At 40.8% G+C, this 23,042-nt stretch overlaps 1 protein-coding gene across 6 annotated transcripts in view; it reads right to left on the bottom strand.

The window, feature by feature from the left end:
• THSD7B (thrombospondin type 1 domain containing 7B) overlaps positions 1 to 23,042 on the bottom strand; it is a 760,456-nt gene that overhangs the window by 291,565 nt on the left and 445,849 nt on the right. For all 6 annotated transcript variants that reach the window (XR_012072540.1, XM_072960903.1, XM_015243953.3 and 3 more), the window contains 2 exons: positions 21,314 to 21,443; positions 17,173 to 17,276 (listed from right to left, as the gene is read on the bottom strand). Coding sequence is in view for 5 of the 6 variants with exons in the window: in XM_072960903.1 (XP_072817004.1) it covers positions 17,173 to 17,276; positions 21,314 to 21,443 (234 nt within the window). In the remaining variant the exon portion in view is untranslated. The remainder of the gene's footprint in view (positions 1 to 17,172; positions 17,277 to 21,313; positions 21,444 to 23,042) is intronic.

Here is a 23,042-nt window from a genome sequence, read left to right as displayed (position 1 = left end):
ACAGGCTTCACCCAATCAGTCGAAAGCCTTTCTGAAAACAGAAAGACTGAGTAAGTGGGGACTTCTCCTGCCTGACTGTCTGAGCTAGAACGTTGTTTCTTTCTGGCTCTTCCTGGGTGTCAAGCCTCTGGTATTCAGATTCAAATTTACACCATTAGCTCTTCCAGGTCTCCTTTGCCGACTGCACATCTTGGCACACATCAGCCTTGATAATCACGTGAATCAATTCCTTATAATCAACCAATCTTCTTCTCTCTCCCTCTCTGTCTCTATCTATATGGTTTTGTTTCCCCAGAAAATTTTTCCAAATACAGTACCCAAACGAGATGAGGCTCAGGTGAGAGGAGCCTTATTCGGCACCTGACAGCTCCTGCTTCTGTGCACCTACTGCCGACTATGATGATGGAAAGGGAATTAGGGAGGTTCTTCAAAATAGCTTCAATTTATCTGTCCATACATGTGCAGAGTATTTGCTTGTCAAAACTGTCATTTAGCATTCAACTGTAGCATTGGAGTTAATAGACCACTGCTGACTATGAGCTGCTGCACAAAATGATTTAAAATCCTCCAGGCATCATAAGTTTATAGAGTCTATGGTAGCTACATGGCTTTTAATCACAATATCTGGAAGGGAGAAGGAAGCCTTCTATAGCATTCCTGAGAGCCAGTAAACTAGTTTCAACAGCTTCATAAACGGTGCCTTATAAACTCAGAGGTCAGTGCCTCACACTGTGGGGTATCTCTCTTGTGTAGAAAGCTGTATGCTAGCTGGGCAGCAAACTGAGTCACTGCAACAAAGAAAGGAACACCAGATAATTTTCAATAAATAAATAAAGGAAAGAAAGGTAATCTTTAAGTGTAGTAAGAGTCAAACTGAAGAAAGTCAGTAAAAATAATTCTAGTTTGACATAATACAAAAGACAATAAATTTGCAAATAATATGGCACAAATTCTCTTCATAGTCTAGGTGCTTATGGGTCAATAGCGAATGTTTGGAAAAGTTTGTTATATGGAATATATGAAGAAAAAAAGTCATTTTAAACCCAAATGTATTTTTTTTTCTTCCAAAGACTCCTGATCTACTTATGACAGGTGGGTGATTGTATTAGACTTTTGATGTTCTGGGTTAACATACTGTACCATGACTTACTGACAGCCATAAAACATGTACCATAAAAAAATCAAAGGAAGAACTCAAAGAAACAGGTTCTGGTACATCAATAAATTTGGGAAAATCAAAAGACAGAAGGAAGAACTCAACTGTCAGTGAGTGAAAGAGGGCAGGTCATGCAGGACTGGATTTACATAGCTTAATCTAGCTCGGCCAACAGAAGAGAAAATATTTTGGGACTCCAGATATCAAAGGAAACAAACCAGCTACCAAGAACCTGATCACCTGAAAACGTGTAAGGGTGGAATTTCTACTAACAAAAAGGACTTTCTCACTGCGTTAGGGCAAGGTGTTCCATTTAACACCAATACAATTTTCACTGTCTGTTTGGCATCTGTGCTCTGTTTGAAGGATAAGAACATGATATGTAGCAAAGTTCAAAATTCCCAGGGGAATTTTATAAATGGAATAGATACAAAGGGAAAAACAGATAGGTGTATTATTTGCGTATATTAAACGTATTTTAGAGAAAAGGACAAATCTGTCATTCTAATACAGTATTATAAACTAGATTAAACAGAAGCATACGTATTTATTCAGCTGACAGTTTGTGATGTTTATTTCCACTATTTCTTTAGCATGTGTTACTATGATATTGCTGGATGTGCTAGCAGTTTAAATGGTACAGACTCTGTTGTTTTTCTGCAGTGGCTCCAATGAGAAAGTGTGAAGAAAACGGAGACAATTAGAAACTCAGCTGAGAAATTACATCTGAGAGGTGTGAGCAAATATCAGCTGTGATACTGGGGGCAGAGAAGGGAGCATAAAGGAAACATGAAAGTAGTATGTTGATAATTAGTTAATATGGGTATATGTGTATGCAGGAATTCTAGTTTTGAAGCTCCTTCCAGAACAAAAAAGTAAAATGTCAGCATTAGTTAGAATTACAATAAGAAAAGATATGCAACAAGTCACTGGTACTCTAGATACTTACTGGATACCTAGAATGTGCCAGACACCACGTATGTACAGAGATGGATAAAACACAAGCTCACCCACCACTAGGAGACAGATAAGTAAAACAACAATTACAACCAGCAATAAAAGAGCCCGAAAGAAAGATGCCACGGGAGAAGAGAATCTCCTATCCTGAAGGCACCATACAGAGTCTGAGCAAAGGAAAAAGAGTGGACACATGATCCAGGGAAAATTCAGTGTGTAGCTGAGTTAGGTACTGGAGGGGTAGGGTAAGTATGGTGAGAAATGAGATTAGGGGCCGGATTGTGAACAGCTCTGTATGTCATGTTTTTGAAGTGAGCAGGGATATATTTAAAATGTTAGATAATGCCATAATGAAATACGAATTCTAGAATAACCATTCAGAAATATCCAGCATAGATTTTGAGATTAATATAATACAGTTCAGAGATGGTAATGAGGCAGTGAACTTAACTGGCAGTAGGAAGAAGAGAGAGAAGATCACAGATTTGGGGGAGAATTTGGGATCTTACGCTTAATAAGATATAGTTGGTTAAGAATTGGGAAGATTACAGAATAATTTCACAGTGATACCATTCTTTTGAATATGGAATAGGAATAAGAAGTTGGGCGTACAGATGTATATCAGGCAGAGATTTAAAACTGCAATCGAGAGAACTAAGTCTGGTTAGCTTAAGCCGAAGAGACAGAGAGAGAGAGAGAGAAAGGTAGAGAAAGGAAGCATATGAGGAATTTTAAAGATCAGGAGAAAAAAATTATGATTTCACATCATAAAACAAAACCTAGGGCTGCTCTTAAGTCTGAATAGCAAGAAGATTCTATTGAAATCACCACAACTGGCCCATTCAACTTAATATTCAAAACCCAGGAGACTAGAGCCTTGATGACTGGCTGGGAAATCATGCATGCCACCTATACTTTGGCAAAGAGAGGGCAGGCGATTTGATTCAGAGTTCTGCCAACAAATAACAAAACTCACTGCTCACATTAGATTGCTGGTGGGGATATGGAGTGCTACTGTACGAATTTAACCTGGAAGATGAAATAAATGAAGAGCAAGTTACGTTACACATACAAAAGCCAATGCAGGGACCATAATGAAGTCATGGTCTAGAGTCACGAGAGATAACTGGGATGGTAAAATTGCTGCTGGAAGTTAGGGAAATGTGGGTCTTTGTGCCCAGCAAACATGGGTAGTTAGCATGAGGGAATAAATAGCCTAATTTAAGAAACATTAGTAAATGAAAACAGCTGTGGAGACAAAGTTCTTTTTTCTGGCAATATAATGAAGAAAAAGTACTTATTAAATACCAACTGTGTTAATGGCAGATTCGATTGTTATAATAACACCATACAAATTAAACCTAGCAGGTTCTAAAATATAAACACAGAATAAATAGCTCTTTACATGGCGTATAATTATATCATTCATGTCACTACAAAACCCAGACGTCCAAGGGAAGTTGCTGATAAGAAGACACAGGACTCAAATTTTCAGTCTGCGCAAGTGTTTCAGAGTTTAATTACGAGTCTGCAGCTTTGCAAGTGTCAGAGTACCATCCTCCTTCCCACTGTAAATTCTGAAGTGCTCCGGATCCACATATTGAAACAAATTCTTTATAGAATTACTCAGCACGACTCTGGCTTAAAATGCTCTTGTAATGAATTTAGAGTTATGCATGCAGTTAACCAATCATTAACAATGAGCACAAGTTGTAAGAAATATGTATATGGGAAGCATTCTGATTAGTTCTTTAAATAAAAAAGTATTTTTAAATTAACTCTGTTTAATCATGAGGAAGTGAAGCTAACAATACACTTTCAGTTCTAGAAGCAGGATTGCTTGATCTCAGCACTACTGACATGCCAGAACGAGGCCAACTGTACCTCATGCTCCCCAATGGTGACCATCAAAAATGTCTCCAGTGTTGCCACGTGTCCCATGGGGAGCAGATGCACCGATGGTGAAAACCACTACTCTGGAGAAGTGAAGCAACACATTTTGCTCACTGATTCAGAGAAGTGGCCAGATCCTCCCACTTGCACATAAATGCATGGAAAGACACCTACCTGCCTGACAACTACGCAAGTTCAGCTCATGGTCTTGACATCAGAGAATCAGCTTGTACAGTATTTTATCATTGCCCGATGATCTTTCACTAGAAATACACTTACGAAGCGACCTGTAACATATGCACACTGCGGAGTAAAGCCGATTCAGCCCCCACTCTCTAGGAGGCTAAACTCTCACAAGCGCAGTTCCTTTTTCCACGACTTGATACAAGCTGTAGGGGTATATTATTAAATAGCATTAATAAAATAGATAAAATATTTTACAACAGTAACTTTCATATGTCATAACTTCTGGTTGTCCCTTTACAGAATAAAATTATACATGCATTACATGTACTTTGATTCGTCACATTTGGCCAAAGTTCTGAACTTCCTATTCTGGTACACAGAGTAAGGATAATTATCACACAAAGATGCACTGAGCAACTATTATGTATATAGCACAGGGATATTTGGGAACACTGGTGATATAAAGATGAATACAGTGCATTCTGTGCATTTTAGGAGCTGAAAATTATATTAAGGGGTATTCAAGGTATAATATAATCATAAAACATTAAATATGCATATAGGGAGTGTACACTGAGAAGTGCTTAACTGCAACCGGAAGAATGGAACTATTTGAAGAAGCTTGTATCTGAGATGGGACCAGGAGGAGGGACAGAATCTCAAGTGCAGGAAGCTAAGAAGAGGATTTCCAAACTGAAAGAGAATCTTGAAACTCATGAGTGTCTTGTGGATCATGGTGGTACCTTGGCAGCGGCTAGTCAGTGGGCACTCTGAGAGACGACAGTGGGAAAAGGGAAGCAGAACATGAGATCAGGAGGATATTTAGGGCATAGTAATGGCTTTAAAAGGGAAGAGGTTAGCCACTGAAAATTCTCTGGTAGGTAAGTGATAAAATCAGATGATTCATTCTACACAGATGGCCCTGGCTTCAGCACTTAACAATGGATTTGTAAGAAACGTGCCTGGAAACAAAGAGAACAGATGGGAGGTTACTATGACAGCCAGGAAGACATGAACACTGTTCTATAAGAGAGGGAATAGACTCCAGGGCCTCATGAAGATGGAACTGACAGGATTTCATGGCTGACACTCTATTAGTGAATGAGTAGAGATGCAACTACTTGAGATCGAAGAATCAGGAAGGAAAATTCAGCGTCTGGAGGTAGAAAGTAAATTCATCTTTGGAAACAATTTTGAATTTGAATTCGAGTTTGAACTATCAGTCTATTGTCTGTATGGTGATTAATGTTCAGCAGGTGAAAATCCTAACCTCTAGTTAAGAGAGATTTTTTTCCAAGAAATAAAGATGTAGCGATCATCTGTAGAGCTCAAATACTGGAAAGAGCTGGGGTTATTGGGAGAGACATTATAGATGAAGATGATAAAAGCAAACAGGAGAACTATGAAGGATGAGGCCATGTAAATGTAAGTGAAGGAAGAAAAGCCATGCTCAGCGACAGGGATATGAGCATTCAAGAGAGGCAGAGACGCTCCAGGAGAAAATGGGACATGAGAGTGAAGGTGAGCACTTTCTAAATGAAAGTGTACCTTTGTGAACAAAGATGGAAAGTAAAAGGGAAATTACTTTTTTCCCTACCTGATCCCTTGAGAATTCAGAAACTTTCAGTGAGTCTTCTTATTTTCATGACAATATATTTGTTCGCATACGTTCAGTAAGAATCTGTTCTTGTGACAGGATGCAATCAGAAACATTGGCTGAATTACCATGACTTTGACTGGAATATTGTATTTGAGAGAGATGCTCATAGACTCAGATATAACCACATGGCTTCAAGAAACTGCTTGGAAAAATCGACCTGGTACTTTGCTTACAAGGTTTCAGCAAAGCAGTCTTAAAAAATAATGTATACGGTCAATCATTATTCTTGCTTCACTTATAGAAATAATCAGGCAGAGTTATATACAAACAAATTAGTTTTACTGTGATTATATTTGGTAAACAAATGGGGGTAACTGTAGAGAGAAAAATCATGTTTGCACCTTCGTAGATATTAGATGCTAGTCCTGTTAATTACATCTGACGTTTTGTTATATATCTGTAACCTTGGATCTAGAATTTTTCTAGTTTCCCCAAATATCTAGCTACGATTCACCAAACTAATGTTTCCAATTTTCTCCCACCCTTCTGATCTGGAATCACTAAGGACAAAGGCAAGCTTAGAGCCCCACTGGAAGGGACCTCACCAAGCACCCCTGGGCACTGACACTGCTGCCACACTACAAAGTACTGACACACATCTCACAGTTCAGGAGGACTCCACCCAACACCTGGTCCTGTACAAACGCTGGAGACACTGAATCACACTGACCAGGAAGAGACGGAGCTGACGTCAGTGTAGGTAGACTGCTTCCACCCAACATGCCAGACCAAGACTTCTCCTTTAATTAGGAGGTTGGGATTAGCAGACACAAACTACTACATATAAAATAGATAAACAGCAAGGTCCTACTGTACAGCACAGGGAACTACATTCAATACCTGTAATAACCTATAATGAAAAAGAATCTATATATATTATGTGTATATATATGTGTGTGTGTATGTGTATATATATAAAACTGAATCACTATGCTGTGCAGCAGAAAGTAACACAGTGTTGTAAATCATTGTATTTCAATGAAAAAATAAAAATAAATAAATAATAAAGACTTCCTCCTTTAGCTAAACATGAAAACCTTTCTTCTGTTCTTTCCCTCCCTCTGTCATTGTCCTGGGAAGATAATGCCCTCATTTCGATATTCCAGGCATTGCAAAGGGTGGGGGCAGGAACCTCTAGAATTTAGGATGACTCTGTATTTCAGGCCAGGAGACTGTCTTCCCACATGTGCTAAAAACATGACTGACCCCTGGCTTGGACAGGGAAACACAGCAGTCCCTGTGAATGAATCCAGTCCCTGTACTTCGGTAAGAGGAATGAGCTGTGCCCCGACAGGTCTTGTCTTTGTCTGTGGTGGTTATCATTTGCCTCGGGCCTTTGAATGCCAAGATGGCTGGAGCACAGCTGGGCTATGCCTCTTAGGCTGTCTAACCGTGCCCCTAACGGTTCTAGAAAAGGCCAGCCAGGAGGCATTCATGATTTGAGAACTGCTTCCTTTGGCAGGGCCCTGCTTCCCTGGTCAGGAGTTAATACAAATGAGGACACGATCAGGAACTTTTCCTTAACACTTGCAGACACCGCTGTCTGACAAAACTCCTTGGACTCTCGGGCCAAGCTTGTTTTTGAGAACAGGATAGCTTTTGATTGTCTTTTGGCTGAGCCAGGAGGTGTCTGTGCTGTGATGTACTTGCTGTACCTGGTGTGAACTTCTGGGGAAGCTGAAACTCAGTCATGGAAGATCAATGACCGCTTAGCTTAAAAGGCTGACTCCTTCAACAGTGTTTTCCTTTGATTTGGGTCTTGGGGATCATGGCTCTGAAGTGCACTCCAAACATAGGGAGTTTTCCTGCTTTTAATACTCACAGTAGGCTCCCTGGCACACCGCATCCTTTCAAAAGTTTTAAATGTATATTTGTAGCCACTGACCAGCAGGGAAATATCTCCCTAAGGCTAGAACCTCAGAAAAGCAATGAGAATGACCAACTTAGAGATTGTGAATCTGAAGTTGTGGCCTGTAAATATCACAGGCGCTCAGCAAAATCATCAGGACTTACGATGCCACACTCGATAAAACTGCAAAGCAGTAGCTGAGAGTAAGGCTAATGCCTTAAATTTTGATCGTCTTTCTCAGTTAGGCTGACAGTCTGATCAAAAGGGGGCACTGTTAAAGAGAAAAAACACAGGCCCAAAATAGTGCTACTTGTGCTAAATCCCATGATACCAAACCCAGATTTAATGTACCAGTCTGGAATTTTCTGGCCTGCACCAGTGAAGTCATCTGCGACAAGGGCCCTCTCCACCCCCAGAGGAAGAAGAGGCAATCTTCATGAAAACACCCTGCCATCACCACCACCCCCTAAAAAAAGAGGAAGTCCTGGCCTCAAAATCCTTTCTTTTCTTTGGTTCATAGCTCCCGTGCCCCATCCTCCTTCCTGTATAAACTTGCCATGTTGTACCACCCCGGGGAGCACCCTCCTAGTTCCTAGACGGGATGCTGCCCCATTCACGAACCACCTAATAAAGCCAATGTGATTTTCAAATTTAGGACGCTATTTTTCAACAATACTCAAATACTGTATTTCTCTCTCTTCCCATTTTTATGTCAGTTATTCATGTCAATTTTGTCAGATTTTTTTGTGTCAAATGGTCCATTATCATTAGCCTAACACCACTGAATCTTTTCAATTCTTCACTTTTCTTTTACTCCGTATACAAATGTAGCTATTAAGTGCCCCTTATTTTTCTCATAAAATGTCTTTCACATATATTCCTTCTAATCCATTCCCAAAGGCACTACAGGTGTAGAGGCTCTGAAAACCCTTTGTGGTGTAATTACAAAGCCTCGGTGACCTCCTAACCTGACCTTCTTACTTTCCGCTCCTACTTTCAGTATCTTGTTAGGAGGTTGATCATCCTATAACTTGACTGAGTTTAACTGGCTGTAATGGATTTTTAATTCTCATTCCTCATGAGTCTGGATTAAAAGATTGTGTCCCACCATGTGAATTCTCCAAAACATAATTGGCCTAAAAAGGAACTTGTTTTGCAACTTTTTGATCCCCTGGTGTATGCAAGGCTTTGGTTTCAGGAGCCTTATTTGGCACCAAAATCCACAGATGCTCAAGTCCCTCATATAAAATGGCACGGTACAGTCGGCCCTCTGTATCTACCAGTTAAACCTACCAGTTGATGCCTAATCTGTGGATTCAACCAATCATGGATTGAAATTTGATTCGCAGTTGGCTGAATCCTTGGATATGAAACCCACGTACCCTGAGAGCCAACTCTGTATGTGTGTGTGTGTGTGTGTGTGTGTGTGTGTGTGTAAATCTGCATGTAAGTTGATCCCTGCAGTTCAAACCCATGTTGTTCAAGGGCAACCGTATTTAAATCCAGAGCAGTAGTTTGTCTCTTTTGATGCCCCTCTGTTACTTTTTAGAGCCTCTCAAGTAAGTGGGGGCACCTTTTCCTCTTGCTGCTACTAGAGGAATGTTGAAGTTTCTGATTTCTTTAGAAATGCACGTAAAAATGTAAAAACATAACTCCTTCTGATACAGTCCTAACATGGCTTGAGGGCTAAACAGAAATGAGTATGTTGACCTCAGTAACCTGAGAGCTAAGGGAAGCCAGGAGATTCACATCTATTTGAAGACAGTGAATTCTGGTTCCCGACAAGAGAAGGACCATCCTATTATAGTTAGCACATTTTGCAGTAGACTTTGAAGTTCATATGAACATTCCTGAAGGGACGATGGTTCTGCAAGAACCATGCAGTCAGAAAAGAAAATTATTGCTCTTAGTTTAGCAAGTAACTGTACTCCTCAAGTGAAAAAAAAAATTACCCCCTACTCATCCCCACCCCTCATTTCATCAGGGAAATGCCTGCTGGTGACGTGGCTGGGGTGAAGCTGGACTGAATGGTTACTTTGTGCTTTGCATTATAGCTTATTATGTTAAAAAACAGAGAGGCTGGCGCAAGACATCTCTGAATCTGCACTTAGTTAACATTATGCTACTAAAGCATCATGTCTTACGTCACTCAACTCCTTTCATATTTATTTTTAATTTATAGCCAGTTTTTGAAAAATGTGCATATTCTACTCGCAGCAACCAAGAATGCTGTAAAACTAATCCTACCCTAAAACATGCAAAGGAAACGAAAAATACCTCTCAGAATCATTATTCATTTGTTAAAATGCAATCTTTGCCATATATTCCACACTTGACTCTCTAAACCAATGCCTCAGGTATAAAACTTATTCTTTGGTTAAAATCCAAGGATTTTTTCACTTAGAGGATTGCCCTACACTGTCAATTTAATTACTTCACTCTAACTTGATTTTCCTTTTATTTTCATACTTTAAAAAATTATGTTTAGAAGAGATGTAAAGTTCCTTAAGATATTTATAATGAATCATTTTGGTATCAGGTCTGATTAGTAAGATAAATTAATAAAGATCATGATGACCTCCAGCTGGTTATTCTCATGCTGAAGTCAGACATGAAACCAGGAAATCACTCCAAGGATGATCTTTAAGACAAAGAATACCGGAGTCTGATCATTTTTCCTATGAGATGAGCATGCAATTATCAAAAATGAAATCACATAAGTTATCGAAAATAGTCTCACTCGTTGCCTAGATTGGACGCCCCAGGATGTTGATTTGGGATCACAGGCAGTATCAAGTGGAATCACACCCTTCCTTCTTGAAATGGACAGGAAAGATATCCACAAACGTCTCTCCCCATTTAAGAAACAATTTATCTGTGGACAGAGTTCCCAGAGGCAGCTAGCGGTACTCCCCATTCTCTCCTGGAAACGCCCACAGTTCATAGTTAATGTAGCTTGTTTTTGTTCAAGCTTTGAAGCAAATAAAAGATACCTTACTTTCTTTCCTGGCAAACCTTTCCTCGCCCTCCCCCCCACCAAATACAGAACAAACAGAAATGACAGTGACTATCTTTGTCTTTGACTATACTGTTCTGTCACAGTTAAATCCTATATATTTGTTTTCCTCTCTGGATATACTGAAATGACTTCTATGTAGATGAACATGACGGACAATAAACTTGTGCAACTCATAAGGTTAAATGACCATGACTGCCTCTGTCTGGAGGATAAAAAGTCCAGTCACCCAGAGATATTTTCTTAAACTCTTAAAATGCAAGAATACTTGCAAGCTTAACTTCTTCCTACCTATTTCTAACTCCCTGCCTTTTAAAAATAAAAGTAATCCAGAACTTACTCTGCAAGTGGATTATTTTGCCCAGTATTTTTCTGGAAAAGCACTTTTAAATGGATTCCTTGATTAAGAGGTACAGACTGTCAGCTATACAGTAAATGTCATGGGGACATAATGGACATGTAGGGAATGCAGTCAATAATGTTACAACTCTGTACTGTGATGAATGGTAACCGGTCTTAGCGCTGTGATCATTTCACAGGGCATAAAAATATCAAATCACTATGTTGTACACCTGAAACTAATATAATAGTGTATGTTAATTATAACTTAATTTAAAAAAAAATAAAGGGCTCCCTTGAATGCAAAGAAAACACACAGAGTCCATCAGAACTATTGTATAAGAAGGCTATACCTCTCACAGTGACAAAAACCAATTAAGGAAGAACAAGAAGATTTGACAGAGATAACAGATCTCCCTCCTTCGGTCCACATAAACATTTTTCAGTGAGAACAAACCAAAAGAGAATTGAGGGTACTTCACAGGAGTCCAGGGTCTTTAAGGCATCACACTTTCGATTTCCAATACCTACTCTGTATCCATTACGGTGCCATGGATGTCAAGTCTCTCTGCTATGATAGAGTGTATGTGCAAACTTTTGAACGAGAAGAAAGTACTATCCTAAAGAAAAACACTGGCAAGTAGCCACTGTGAAGAGCAAAACAAGGAGCAGACCATATCAGCCCACAGACAAATCCAGTCCCCTTCCAGCAGTGCCAGCATCCTCACTGTCCCGTCTCAGTACTGAAATTTTACCTATTAAGACCAGATACATCCGAGTGCGTTAGCATTTGTTTCTTCCTCTTACGTTTTCATTTGCCATAGAAGCTGAGCTACAATAGCTTCTTTGTTCAGATTAAGCACAAGAAAACTGTGAAAAGACCCAGGTGTCCCTGAAGTATGAGGCAGCCAGGAAAACGGAACCCCAATTGCCCATTTCCTTGAACATGGTATAGATGTTTAATGACTACTGTTATCCTATCTGCCCTTCTATATTCTTTTACTTTTCTTCTTTTTTGATTAGAAGACTATTACATAAATGTATTCTTACTGTAAATCAATTAACCAGGTCAGCAATATAAAAACACAATGAGATAAAAACAAGGAACACTTCTATTGGGGGCAGTATTGTGGCTTAGAAATCATAAACGACCTTTGTAATGAAAAAGGGGAAAAAAGCATTGGATAAAATATCTACCTCCTAAATGGACTGCTGAGATGACCCAGAGGAAAGGAAACTATAAAGCACAAACCAAAGAAAAAGCAGGGAATGCAAGGTAAACAGGAAGGACAACTTTTATCCCGCGGGTTTCTGTTAAATCTTGGAGACCCACTTTTCCACTTTCATGGCTTCAAGGCCTGCTATGGAGAATCTCATAAAAGACCCCAGAACGCAAATGATGACCACACAGGCTGGCCCTCGGGGTACGGACGCACCGGAAATAGACATGCCAAGCAAAACATCTTGGCGAGGCCACTTGAATGGCTATGATTTAACACTGGGTGAAGAGGGGACAAAAGTCTCTTGTAAGAATTTATAACCCCCAGCTGGCCTTTCCACGACTTTATGGTCTGAGTTCATGCTCCCTCTGTGATTCAAAATATTCTCAAAGAGAAATTTAAATTGAAAGCGTTTCCAGACTGCTTGGGCTTCCACGGGACTGAAGAGTGTAAAAGCTGTCTGAGCAGTATGATAAAGCAGGGGAGGAAGGGCTGAGTGTCTCATAATTCCTTCTTCAGACTTTCCACTGACCTTCCTGACTTCAGCCTGGCCCCTCGTCTCACCCTCCTCTGCCTCTTGTCTGAAATCCACCACCTCTCTGGTCTTATATCCAAGGAGAATAAACCTCCAGGCTCCTACAAGAGCAGGAAGAGGTAGGAGCCTGACTGTGCAGGGTGAAGGGCCAGGTATGGAGGGTGTCTCTGCCTTCCTCCCATCCGCTAAACACACACACACACACACAGCCTTGCATAATTCCTTCTGCAGAATGTGATGCCTTTCTGGAGTTGGCCAGACCACATCACCCTGTTTCTCTTCAGCCCCCATACCTTCATCTCTGCCAACACTTAGGTAAAATCCTGTTCTATAAGGTACTTTATCTCGTATCTCCATCCACTTTCTACATCATACATTATGACTGAGGTTTTGGGAGCAATTTTATAAAGGGGATCTCACTGAACATTATTTTCCTTGCTGGTTTTGAAATAATTTTAGAGAAAAGACGAGCGTAGAAATGTCTTTGCTCCACTATCTTCAAACTGGAGACCGAACCTACTGCTTTAAAAGTGCAAATTTCCCCAAAACTAACTACTAGAAATTATCTAATATTGAAATATAATTTGGGGAAAACTCAAGTAGGTACCTTGCCTGGTCTAAGGACTATCACAGCCTTCCAGTTAGATGCCGTTTAAACTGAGATCCAAAGTAGAGTATGTCTAAGACAGTAAAAATAATTTACCATTTTGTGGTAAGATTCTATATAATTTGGGAGCAATGCCTCTGTACTAAATGGCTTTGTAATCAAAACCAACCATTATAATATTCTAGTATCACGGAGCATCGAAGTCTAAGTCACTAGACAGAGTTAAGTTCTGCCCGGCACAAAGGTGCCTTCTTTAAAGCACTTCGTTCACGTACATCGTGCTGATCTAGATATTTTGTAACAACTTTCCAACAGAAAGCAGGCACAAGTCTTGTAATCACAAGATGGTATCATTACAACAATTTTCTGACATAGGAAAGTAAAATGTTTTCAGGAAGTGGTCCCTTCCGTGAATTTACAGTCCCTGGATAGCTTTGTAGCAGCCCTGAATCATACTACCTTGCAAATCAAATTTACACCTGCAGATGTTCTGACAGGGACATCATTTCCAAGATGTAACTATTATGGACCGAACTGTGATCCCTGAAATTCATATGCTGGTGCCCTGACCTCCAATACTAACGTAGTTGGAGAAAATTAAGACTGCCAGAGGCACTCTGCTTTCGGTGGGCAAGGCTAGCGATGCATCCTCACTGTCCTAACTCGAGGGGTCTATCAACTTTTCAGCCCTATTTCACATATTAGTTTGCAGGAATCTTGATCCCTTTTCCATCAACAAGTTATCACACTGGCTCATTACCCTGGTGACATTATGCTGACTGGACCTAGTGAGCGAGAAAAAACAGCTACTCTGGACTCACTGGCAAGACATTCTCATGGCCGAGCGTAAGAAATAAATCTGAGAAAATTCAGGGGCATTCTACCCCAGTGAGATGTCTGAAAGCCCAGCGGCGTGAGGCATGCTGAAATCCCCCTTCTGAGGTGAGACATGCTGTTACTCCTGGACCCTCCTACAACCGAAACAGAGACACAGCCTCTATCAGATGTGCCTTTGCAGATTTTGGAGGCAATACAGTCCTCATCTGGGTGTGTTATTCCAGCCCGTTTGCCAAGGGATCTGAAAAGCTGTTGGTTTTGAGCAGGACCCTAAACAAGAAAAGGGTCTGGAACAGGTCTAGCACAGGCTGCTCTGCCGCTCGGACCACGGGGTCCAGCAGAGCCAGTGGTGCCTGGAGTGCCAGGTGGACATGGTGCTGTTTGGGGCCTTTGGCAGGTGCCCACAGGTGGACTGCAGGTCCTTGGACTGAGGAGCAACCCCCCACCGTCCTCTGCAGACAGCTAGTTTCCACCTGAGAAACAGCTTTTGGCTACTGGGAGTCAGTAGAGACTGAACGCTGAGCCGTGGGCCACTAGACTTACCAGGCAACCTGAGCTGCCCGTCACGAACTGGGTGTTACCTGACCCATCAAGTCATAAGGTGGGGCACCCACAACAGCACTCCAGCATCAGATGGAAGTGGTATGTACGTGTTCCGACCCATGGAGGCCCTGAAGGCACAGTAAGTTACAGGAAGGAGTGGCCCAGCTGCCTTCTCTGTTCCCAGCTGCACCTGCGTCCTCACAGGGAGTTTCCTACCTTCAGCTGACACAGGAAAAGAAGACGTGGGCCTGGTTTACAGACGGTGCTGCGTGACATGTCGGCGCAACCCCCAAATGGACAGCTGCGGCACTAGGGCCCCTTTCTGAGACATCCCTGAGAGACGGAGGTGAAGGGAAGTCTCCCCAGTGGGCGGGACTTGAAGCAGTGTACCTGGCTGTTCACTTTGCCTGCAGGGAGAAATGGTCACATGTATGGTTACGCACCTATCCGCAGGCTGTGGCCAATGATTCTGCTGGTTGGTCAGGGACTGAGAAGGAACATAATTAGAAAATTGATGGCAAGGAAATTTAGGAAAGTGGTAGCTGGACGGACTTCTCCGAACAGGCAAAAATGTGAAAAATATCTGTGTGCCACGTGAATGCTCCCCAAAGGGTGACCTCAATTGATGAAGATTTTAATAATCAAGTGGATAGGACAACCCAGGCTGCGGATAGCAGTCAGCCTCTGTCCTCAGCTATGCCATCGTCCAGCGAGCTCACGAACAAAGTGGCCCTGGTGGTAGAAATGAAGGTTAGGCATGGGTTCAGTATCACTGACTTCCATTCACCAGGGAGACTCGGCCACAGCCACATCTGAGCACCCAGTCTGCGCAGCAGGGGCCAATGCTGAGTCCTCAAGATGGCACCGTTCCCCAAGGTGATCAGCCAGCTACATGGTGGCAGGTTGATTACGTTATACAATTTCCCTCATAGAAGGTGCCGTGTCCTGTTCTTACCAGAATAGGTACTTACTCAAATAGGGTAAAAATTTGCCTTTCCTGCACGCAGTGCTTCTGCCAAAACTACTACTACCCACGGACTTCCGTAATGCTTATCTACGGTCATGGCATTCCTCACCACGTTGCTTCTGATCAAGGAACTCACTTCACAGCAAGTGAGGTGCGGCAGTGGGCCCAGGCTCATGGAATTCACTGCATCTTGAAGTAGCTGACTGGAGATAATGGTTAAAAGGTTTTTGGAGACTCATTTCAACACTGGTTAGGTGGCAATACCTTGCGGGGCTGGGGAGAAGTTTTCCAGAAGCATCCAATATATGGTGTATTATTTTCTCCCAGAGCCAGGATTCACAGGTCCAGGAGCCCAGGGGTGGGAATGAGAATGGCACAACTCACTATTACCGCTAGTGACCCACTCGTAAGATTTCTGCTTCCTGTTTCTCCGCGATCTTAGGCTCTGCTACCCTATGGGTCTTCTTTCCATTAGAAGGAACGCTTCCACTAAAACACAACAACGATTCCACTGAACTGGAAGTTAAAACTGTCACCCACCCATGTCGGGCTCCTCATGTCTCTGAACCAACAAGGAAAGGAGTTACAGTGCTGGTTGGGGTAACTGAATCTAACTAACACAATGACCTATGCAACAGGAAGGGAACAATTCTAAACATGCCTTTTAGGAGACTTACGAGACTGGTGGTATGCAGTTGGTCCTACAAGGTCTGATTTTGCTACATATATCCCTTTAGCAGCAGAGTATTGGATTTTAGAAAGAAAGCACTTCTTATCAAGCCTCATATCACTGGTATGAATGAAACAGAAAAGTGAGCTATCTGATGAGTCTCTGAGTGCTTTTCAGAGGTTTTGATATGCCACACCTTCTACACATGGATGATAAATGGCAAGTCTACCCAGATCCAGAAGCCTTTTCACAATGCCTTCCAGAAATTTTAATAGTTCCTTTGTACGCATGTTACATGCAAAACACACAGTAAGTACCTCTATAACAATCAGGTTTAAGTCATGATTATTATGATTAATTAGTTCATTCAACCAATATTTAAGAAGCACCTAAGAAGTACAATATACATTACTGGGTCCAATCTTGACATTTCCTTCATTCCTCACCTAATATTCGACATGCAACTGGAACATCAGCATCAGAATGTGCTAATGGCTGAGAACAAATATCTGCTTCCACTGCATTAGTCCTTATGTGCACTAGCGAGTTATGGTGAAAAGATGGTCTAATAGCAGCATTTACTAATGCCAAACTTAAATTCAAACACGAGTATATATAAATAATCCAACCCAATAATATCACAACTTAACCAACCAGAAAAATAGAGCAACAGTTTATAAGAACAACATAATGTTGACTTACCTTTGAAGAGAAAAACCATTTTAAAGTTCCCTTACCTCTGGTTTGTACCCCCTTTCCGCAGGCTTCGCTGGTGCCCATTATCCCCTGCCTGACAGACTCGGGCACTAAGATACAGGAGCTCCATTTCTGTGGCTTCCACCTGTGATTACAAAGAACAACAGACTAGACATTTCACCAGGACAAACATATCAAAGAAAGACTTGAAACAGATGAACTGGAAATCCGAAAGCATAAAGAGTGAACTTCAGTAAAGATGGATTTGAAACCAAATCTATAAAAATGGACACAAAAGGAAGTGCTGGCACACACTAGGGATGGCAGTAGGACCCTCTGCCCCAGATCCATGGTTGATGCAGTCAATCCATTTTTTTTTAATGTGGATATTTTGCACACACATCTTAGTTCACGTAGCAAAGTGATCATAAAAAACATTTGACACACAGATCAAATCTAGAGGGCTTAGCTCTTTATGAACTTAACACCGTCTAAAGAAAAACAATAAAAGAAAATAAAAGAGAGAAAATCCCTATGTCTCACTGGAGCACGAGAGAATCAAGGTTTGAACATCTGAAAATTTGGGGTGCAAACCTTCACACTTGATCTTTTGCTTTAAATGCTTCATAAGGTGTTGCCTAGGACTTTGGGGTAACTCAAATATCTCAACAGATTATCCAGTCAAAGGGCAGTGGGGAACCATGGGGACCTATCTTATGCAATAGCTCATCTCGGGGAAGAGGAATGGATCTGTCTCTGAGGAATTACCCATGTTTCTATTCCACAGAGGAAACAGTGTCTAAGGAAGCCTTCTGGTTTTCCAGTATTTGTTTTTAAGGCCAACAAAATTCTCTATTTTTATGACCCACAGGACAGACTATGACCTGTGCCCTTAAACCTGTGTCTTCAGAATGTTTCAGAAAACTTGCACCTTAAATGTAAGGACAGATTCTACTCTTTCACTAAGGACATTTTTATACTTTTTTCACACAAGCCAATACCTCTCGTAAGAAATGCAACTTCAAAAAATGAACAGAAACATGAAGTAAAAATATTATTGACCAGTTTTGCCAGATGAAAAAAAATCTAGAGACCTTTTGATTATCATTGTGCATACAATTAACACTACTGCATTGGATACTTGAAAATGGTTAAGATGGTAAATTATGCATTATGTGTTTTAAAAAAGAAGTCTCAGCAAAAGAAAAACAACGTATACTAGAGCACGGAGCAGGATTCCTTTGCTCAGGAAAAGTCAACTTAAAGGCCCCTCTTAGTTATGTGAATGTAGCTTCACACAAGACATGGAGATCGCTTGGCAGAGCCAGTCATTAACATCAGCGCTCACCACCACTTCTGCCCCACTTAGATTGAGTCTCAGGTTTCTTGGACAATTGGAGATAAGTGAGGCAGTGGCAGCAGATACAGATCATCTTGCAGAACCAAGCAAAGTACATTAAAATGTAAAAGTGAAAAACAAAAGGTATCACTGATCTCATTCAAATGGCCTCCATATTGTGAAGAATTGGGGTGAAATCAGGAAAACAGCCAAATAGAAAAACCTGTCACATTTAAGGAAACCACCTATTAATTTCAAGTAGTTACATGTTTCCTTTGTAGATGCATAGACTCATTAAGTATAATTCCAAAACACAGAAACTGCACTGGTAAAGTGGTTTAATCCGGCTTTTCAACTTTTCATTCATTCAGATCCCTCAAGTTCACAAAAGGCTTTCTTAGACCGAAGTGAGACCAAGGAATTCATTCTAGTGAAGTGCGCTGCAGAGATTGAAATAGAAGGAAGAAATTTTCAGGACTCTCCTGCTAGACTCACAGTTTTAGAGTAAGACTGGGCTCAAAGAGGTGAAGTGACATGCCTGAGACTGCACGAGTCAGGGCCGGCCAGCTGTCAGTCCTAAGTCCCCAGACGCTCAGCCACAGCCTCCTGGCGACACCTTCATGCCCAGTCTATACAGGGCTACACGGTGTCTTCCCTTTTGCTTATGTTAGGGTGCAGGCTAAGCCACCCCGAAATGTGCTTCAACTGCACACTGATTATTCTGAATTAAAGTTATTTAAGAAATGACCAGTGCAAGAGGGACACCCTGACCTTCCTTTCTGTCTCCCTGAAAGCAGGAAATAAATCGCCCACATGAAAGGTGCCCTCCCTGCACCTGGAGGAAGAAGGACACCTCATTGCCAGAGCTGGGGTATTGGGGACTATACAAACCAACCTTGTTACTTATTTAATTTACCACCCTAAGCCCAAACTCTGTTTAGATTCTTCACAGATTGAGCACCCAAAACCTACATTTCTTTGTCTTGTCAATTCTTCACAAATTTATTGTCTCTTTGTCTAAGGAGTATAAAAGCTGCCTGGTTTGGCCACTCCTTAGGTCTGATATCGCTGAGATCTCCATGCACATGAATTAAAATGTTTCTTTTTCTCTTGCTAATCTGTCTCATGTCAATGTTATTATTAGTCCAACCACAAGAACTCAAGTCGGGGTAGAGGGGGAAACTTCTCCTCCCCAGCACTTACTAACTTTACATGCTGGGAAGTGCTCACATTCAAAGGAAAATTTCTGTAGACATTTGGATTCAGCTTTAGCTCAGTAAACCTCTGACTATCTCACTTTAAGGGAGTAAGAGAGACGAATCAGAAGAAAATGATAAAGGTTTACATTAACTTGCCTTCCTAACATACCATGAGGGGAAAGCAAAATCTAACTTGGCACCGTATTGCTCAGAACGTAAGCACGCTTTACTAAAGGGCAGAGAATCGTGCTGACAACTTGGACACATACTAAACACATCTGGAGAAACGATACAATGCTCCAGTCCACGCACAGTGGAACTGATCTCTGGGAAAAATGGCAAGAGATCACTAGGGGAAACTATTTCAAACATGAATGGTTAAATTGAAGTACAACCGGAGAGTAAAGAGAGTAGACAACAGAAAGAGCCCACAAACAGTTTCTAGGATTTTCTCTGATTATAATGGCACTGTGTTCATAAAAAAAAGTCTAATAATATTTGATTTGACTAAATGTTTTCAACGGGTTACTTTCCCTGAGAGCTATTCTGCTGGGCTCGCAAGTTTCCATTATTTACATGTGGCACAAAAAGGTGGATACTGACAGTCTTCTTACAATGGCCCTGTGGTTGATGGAAAAACTGGTCGTCTGGGTTTATTCCAGGGTTTGTTCAACTCCTCTACAAACTGGTCATCATATAGAAACAATGGGAGGAAAGAAGGATGAAACTGATAATAATTTGGACATCTTCAATGACATTCTAAACTTTAGTTGACGGAAATTCTTCTTGGAAAAAAAAAAACCCCGAAAAACCAAAAGTAAATTAGCTGAGTAAATTAGCCCTTGAATTCCACAGCTTTAACATACAGTTTCTCAAATAATCAGGAGAAACATTAGACATTTTTGAAATCAGCAAATCCCAGTAGTGATTAAATTTAATCCAAAAGTACTTTAAAGTGATGTTTCAATCCAATGTTGAAAGAATGGAAGTTAATGACAAAGCACACAAAGGTACTGTGTTTATAAATAATAATCACCAACTTGCCAAAAGGGAACATATGTATTTTAAAAACTACTCATCTTCTTTTCTAAAAAAATATATTATCCATAACTTAAACTTTTTTTTCTAAGATTTCTTAAAATATGTGCATGATTAAAATTGAGAACCAAAACCATTTTTGAATTAAAATAAGCAATTATTAAAGAAGTTCAAATCTGTCCTTGGTTCTTGATTAAAAGCTTTAGGATGAGAACAACAGAATGAGGTAAGGAGTGTGTGTGTGTGTGCGTGCATGTGCGTGCGTGCATGTGTGTGTTTTCCAGGTAAGGACCTCATCCTGAATCTCTCTGGATTCTGATCCTGAAAATTAATTGCCTGGTGGCAGAACTCCAGCAGCTCAATTACAGTCAAACCATGGTTTTGGTTTTTTTTTTTTTCCTGTTAATTAGACTTTCATAGTCTTTACTCTCTCAAAATACATTCAAGATAAGAGGGGGAAACAGTGAGGTACTTGACAATAAACAAGATTACCTCTTTTTATTTCTCACTATGAATATTTCATATAGTAACCATATCTTGTGTGAAAGAAAATAGGTCATGAGCTATGCTGAGGTCTAAGGATTATTTTAAAAGGTGATTAATTACCGATACACGGGGCACAACGAGACATCTTCACACTCTCGCTCTTCGAATAAGGTATCTGGGCATTCTTGGCCTCCGTTGGCTGCTTCTTGGATGATAATCCTGTATCGAGACTGTTTTATGGTGGCATTTCCTAAAGTAAAGGAAAAATAAAATTATAGTGCTCTTTTACGTGAAGGCAGAGAAAAATCCAGGGCGAGGGAGCAATTGAAAAAAGAAAAAAAAAAGAATAGAAGAACTAAGAGTAGGTGGGAAAGCTACCTGGGGAATGAGACTAACAAGCAAAGTCCAGGGATTAGGACTCAATCTCACTTCCGTGAGAAAGACACACCACACTTAATAATTGTGATTTCAAACCTACGTGCTCTAACATGCAAAGACTGTTTCCCACTGGCTTAATATATTTTAATTCTTATTTTTTATTGAGGTGTAGTCGATTCACAGTGTTAGTTTCATGTGTACAGCAAAGCAATTCAGTTATACACATACACACATATATTTTTCAGATTCTTTTCCATTACACACAGCTCATTACAAGAAATTGAATATAGTTCCCTGGACTGTACAGTAGGTCCTTGTTGTTTATTTCACATATGGTAATGCTTATCTATTAATCCCACTGCCTTAATATATTTTAAATTAATCAGAGTCTATATTACCTATGCCATAAAAGTTCTATGGCGTAGTCTGAGAGGCTCCAAAAAGCCAGTTTGATCTCAAAATAACAGCTCAGGGGCCTGAAGTTTAACTATTAGCAATTCTCCCCCTCAGGTAAGTCACTTTCTTCTTCAGGCTACTTTTTATTATGCAAACACTCTTATTAAAATTAATACATTAGTATCATATTTATTTATGGGGATTAGCTTATTAAATGTCTCATTCCTCATAACCGGAGGTAATATGTGTCTAACTGGCATTTAGAGAAGAGGCACCACGATGAAGACAGGACAAAACGTTGTCTACTTGGTGATTTTGCTGAGCAGCACAAGTGTCAATAGGCACCTCAACCTAAGGACAGCTGGTGTTCACTTTAACACGGAGGCGGTTCACTTCATCATCTTAGATCCTTCGGAGTCAACCAGAACAACAGAAACCCACCATGGTGCTTTGCAACTATTTGAATCGTTATGCATAAGATACTGCACTTGATACACAGATACAAATTCTGGAACTTACAACTACACAGAAAGAAGAGGCGTTAGACAGCTACACAACTAGTTATGAGACCCTACAGAGTAAGAATCGTCGGACATTGGTGCAGTATTGGGAGAGGACAGAAGACAGCGTAATCACTTTTAACTCTGGAAACCAAAGACAGTTCCTGGAGAAGGCAGATTTTATTCTGGGACTTGAAGGCTGAATAGGGCGGTTTCTTTTTTTTTTAAAGGCTGAAGCCATTTCAGGTCAAGGAAATAGTTTGAGAAAAGGCACTGAGATGGAAGGGTTTGTGGGCTTCACAGAGAAAGACACCGCGTTCGGGGGCAGAGTTGTGTATAAGGCTCGTGCCAGCGCACTTCTGGGGGCTGGGGACGAGCACAGAGAGGGCTGTAAGGAATGTGGAGAGAAAGAAGCACAGGAGAAAACTGAATTAGTTTTTAGTTTTGAGACACATAATGGACCTACCCGTATGAAGAGGAAAATTTCTAGAAATCCAGCAAACTAAGTGGAGCAAAACAAAAGGGGAAAAAAGGGGCACTTCTATGAAAATTCTATATTCACACTGTTTTTAAAC

The sequence above is a fragment of the Vicugna pacos genome, chromosome 5 (assembly GCF_048564905.1).
Source record: "Vicugna pacos chromosome 5, VicPac4, whole genome shotgun sequence".
Lineage (NCBI taxonomy): Eukaryota > Metazoa > Chordata > Mammalia > Artiodactyla > Camelidae > Vicugna > Vicugna pacos.
Note: the sequence above shows the minus strand (reverse complement) of the source record. Positions and strands in the feature narration are given on the sequence as shown.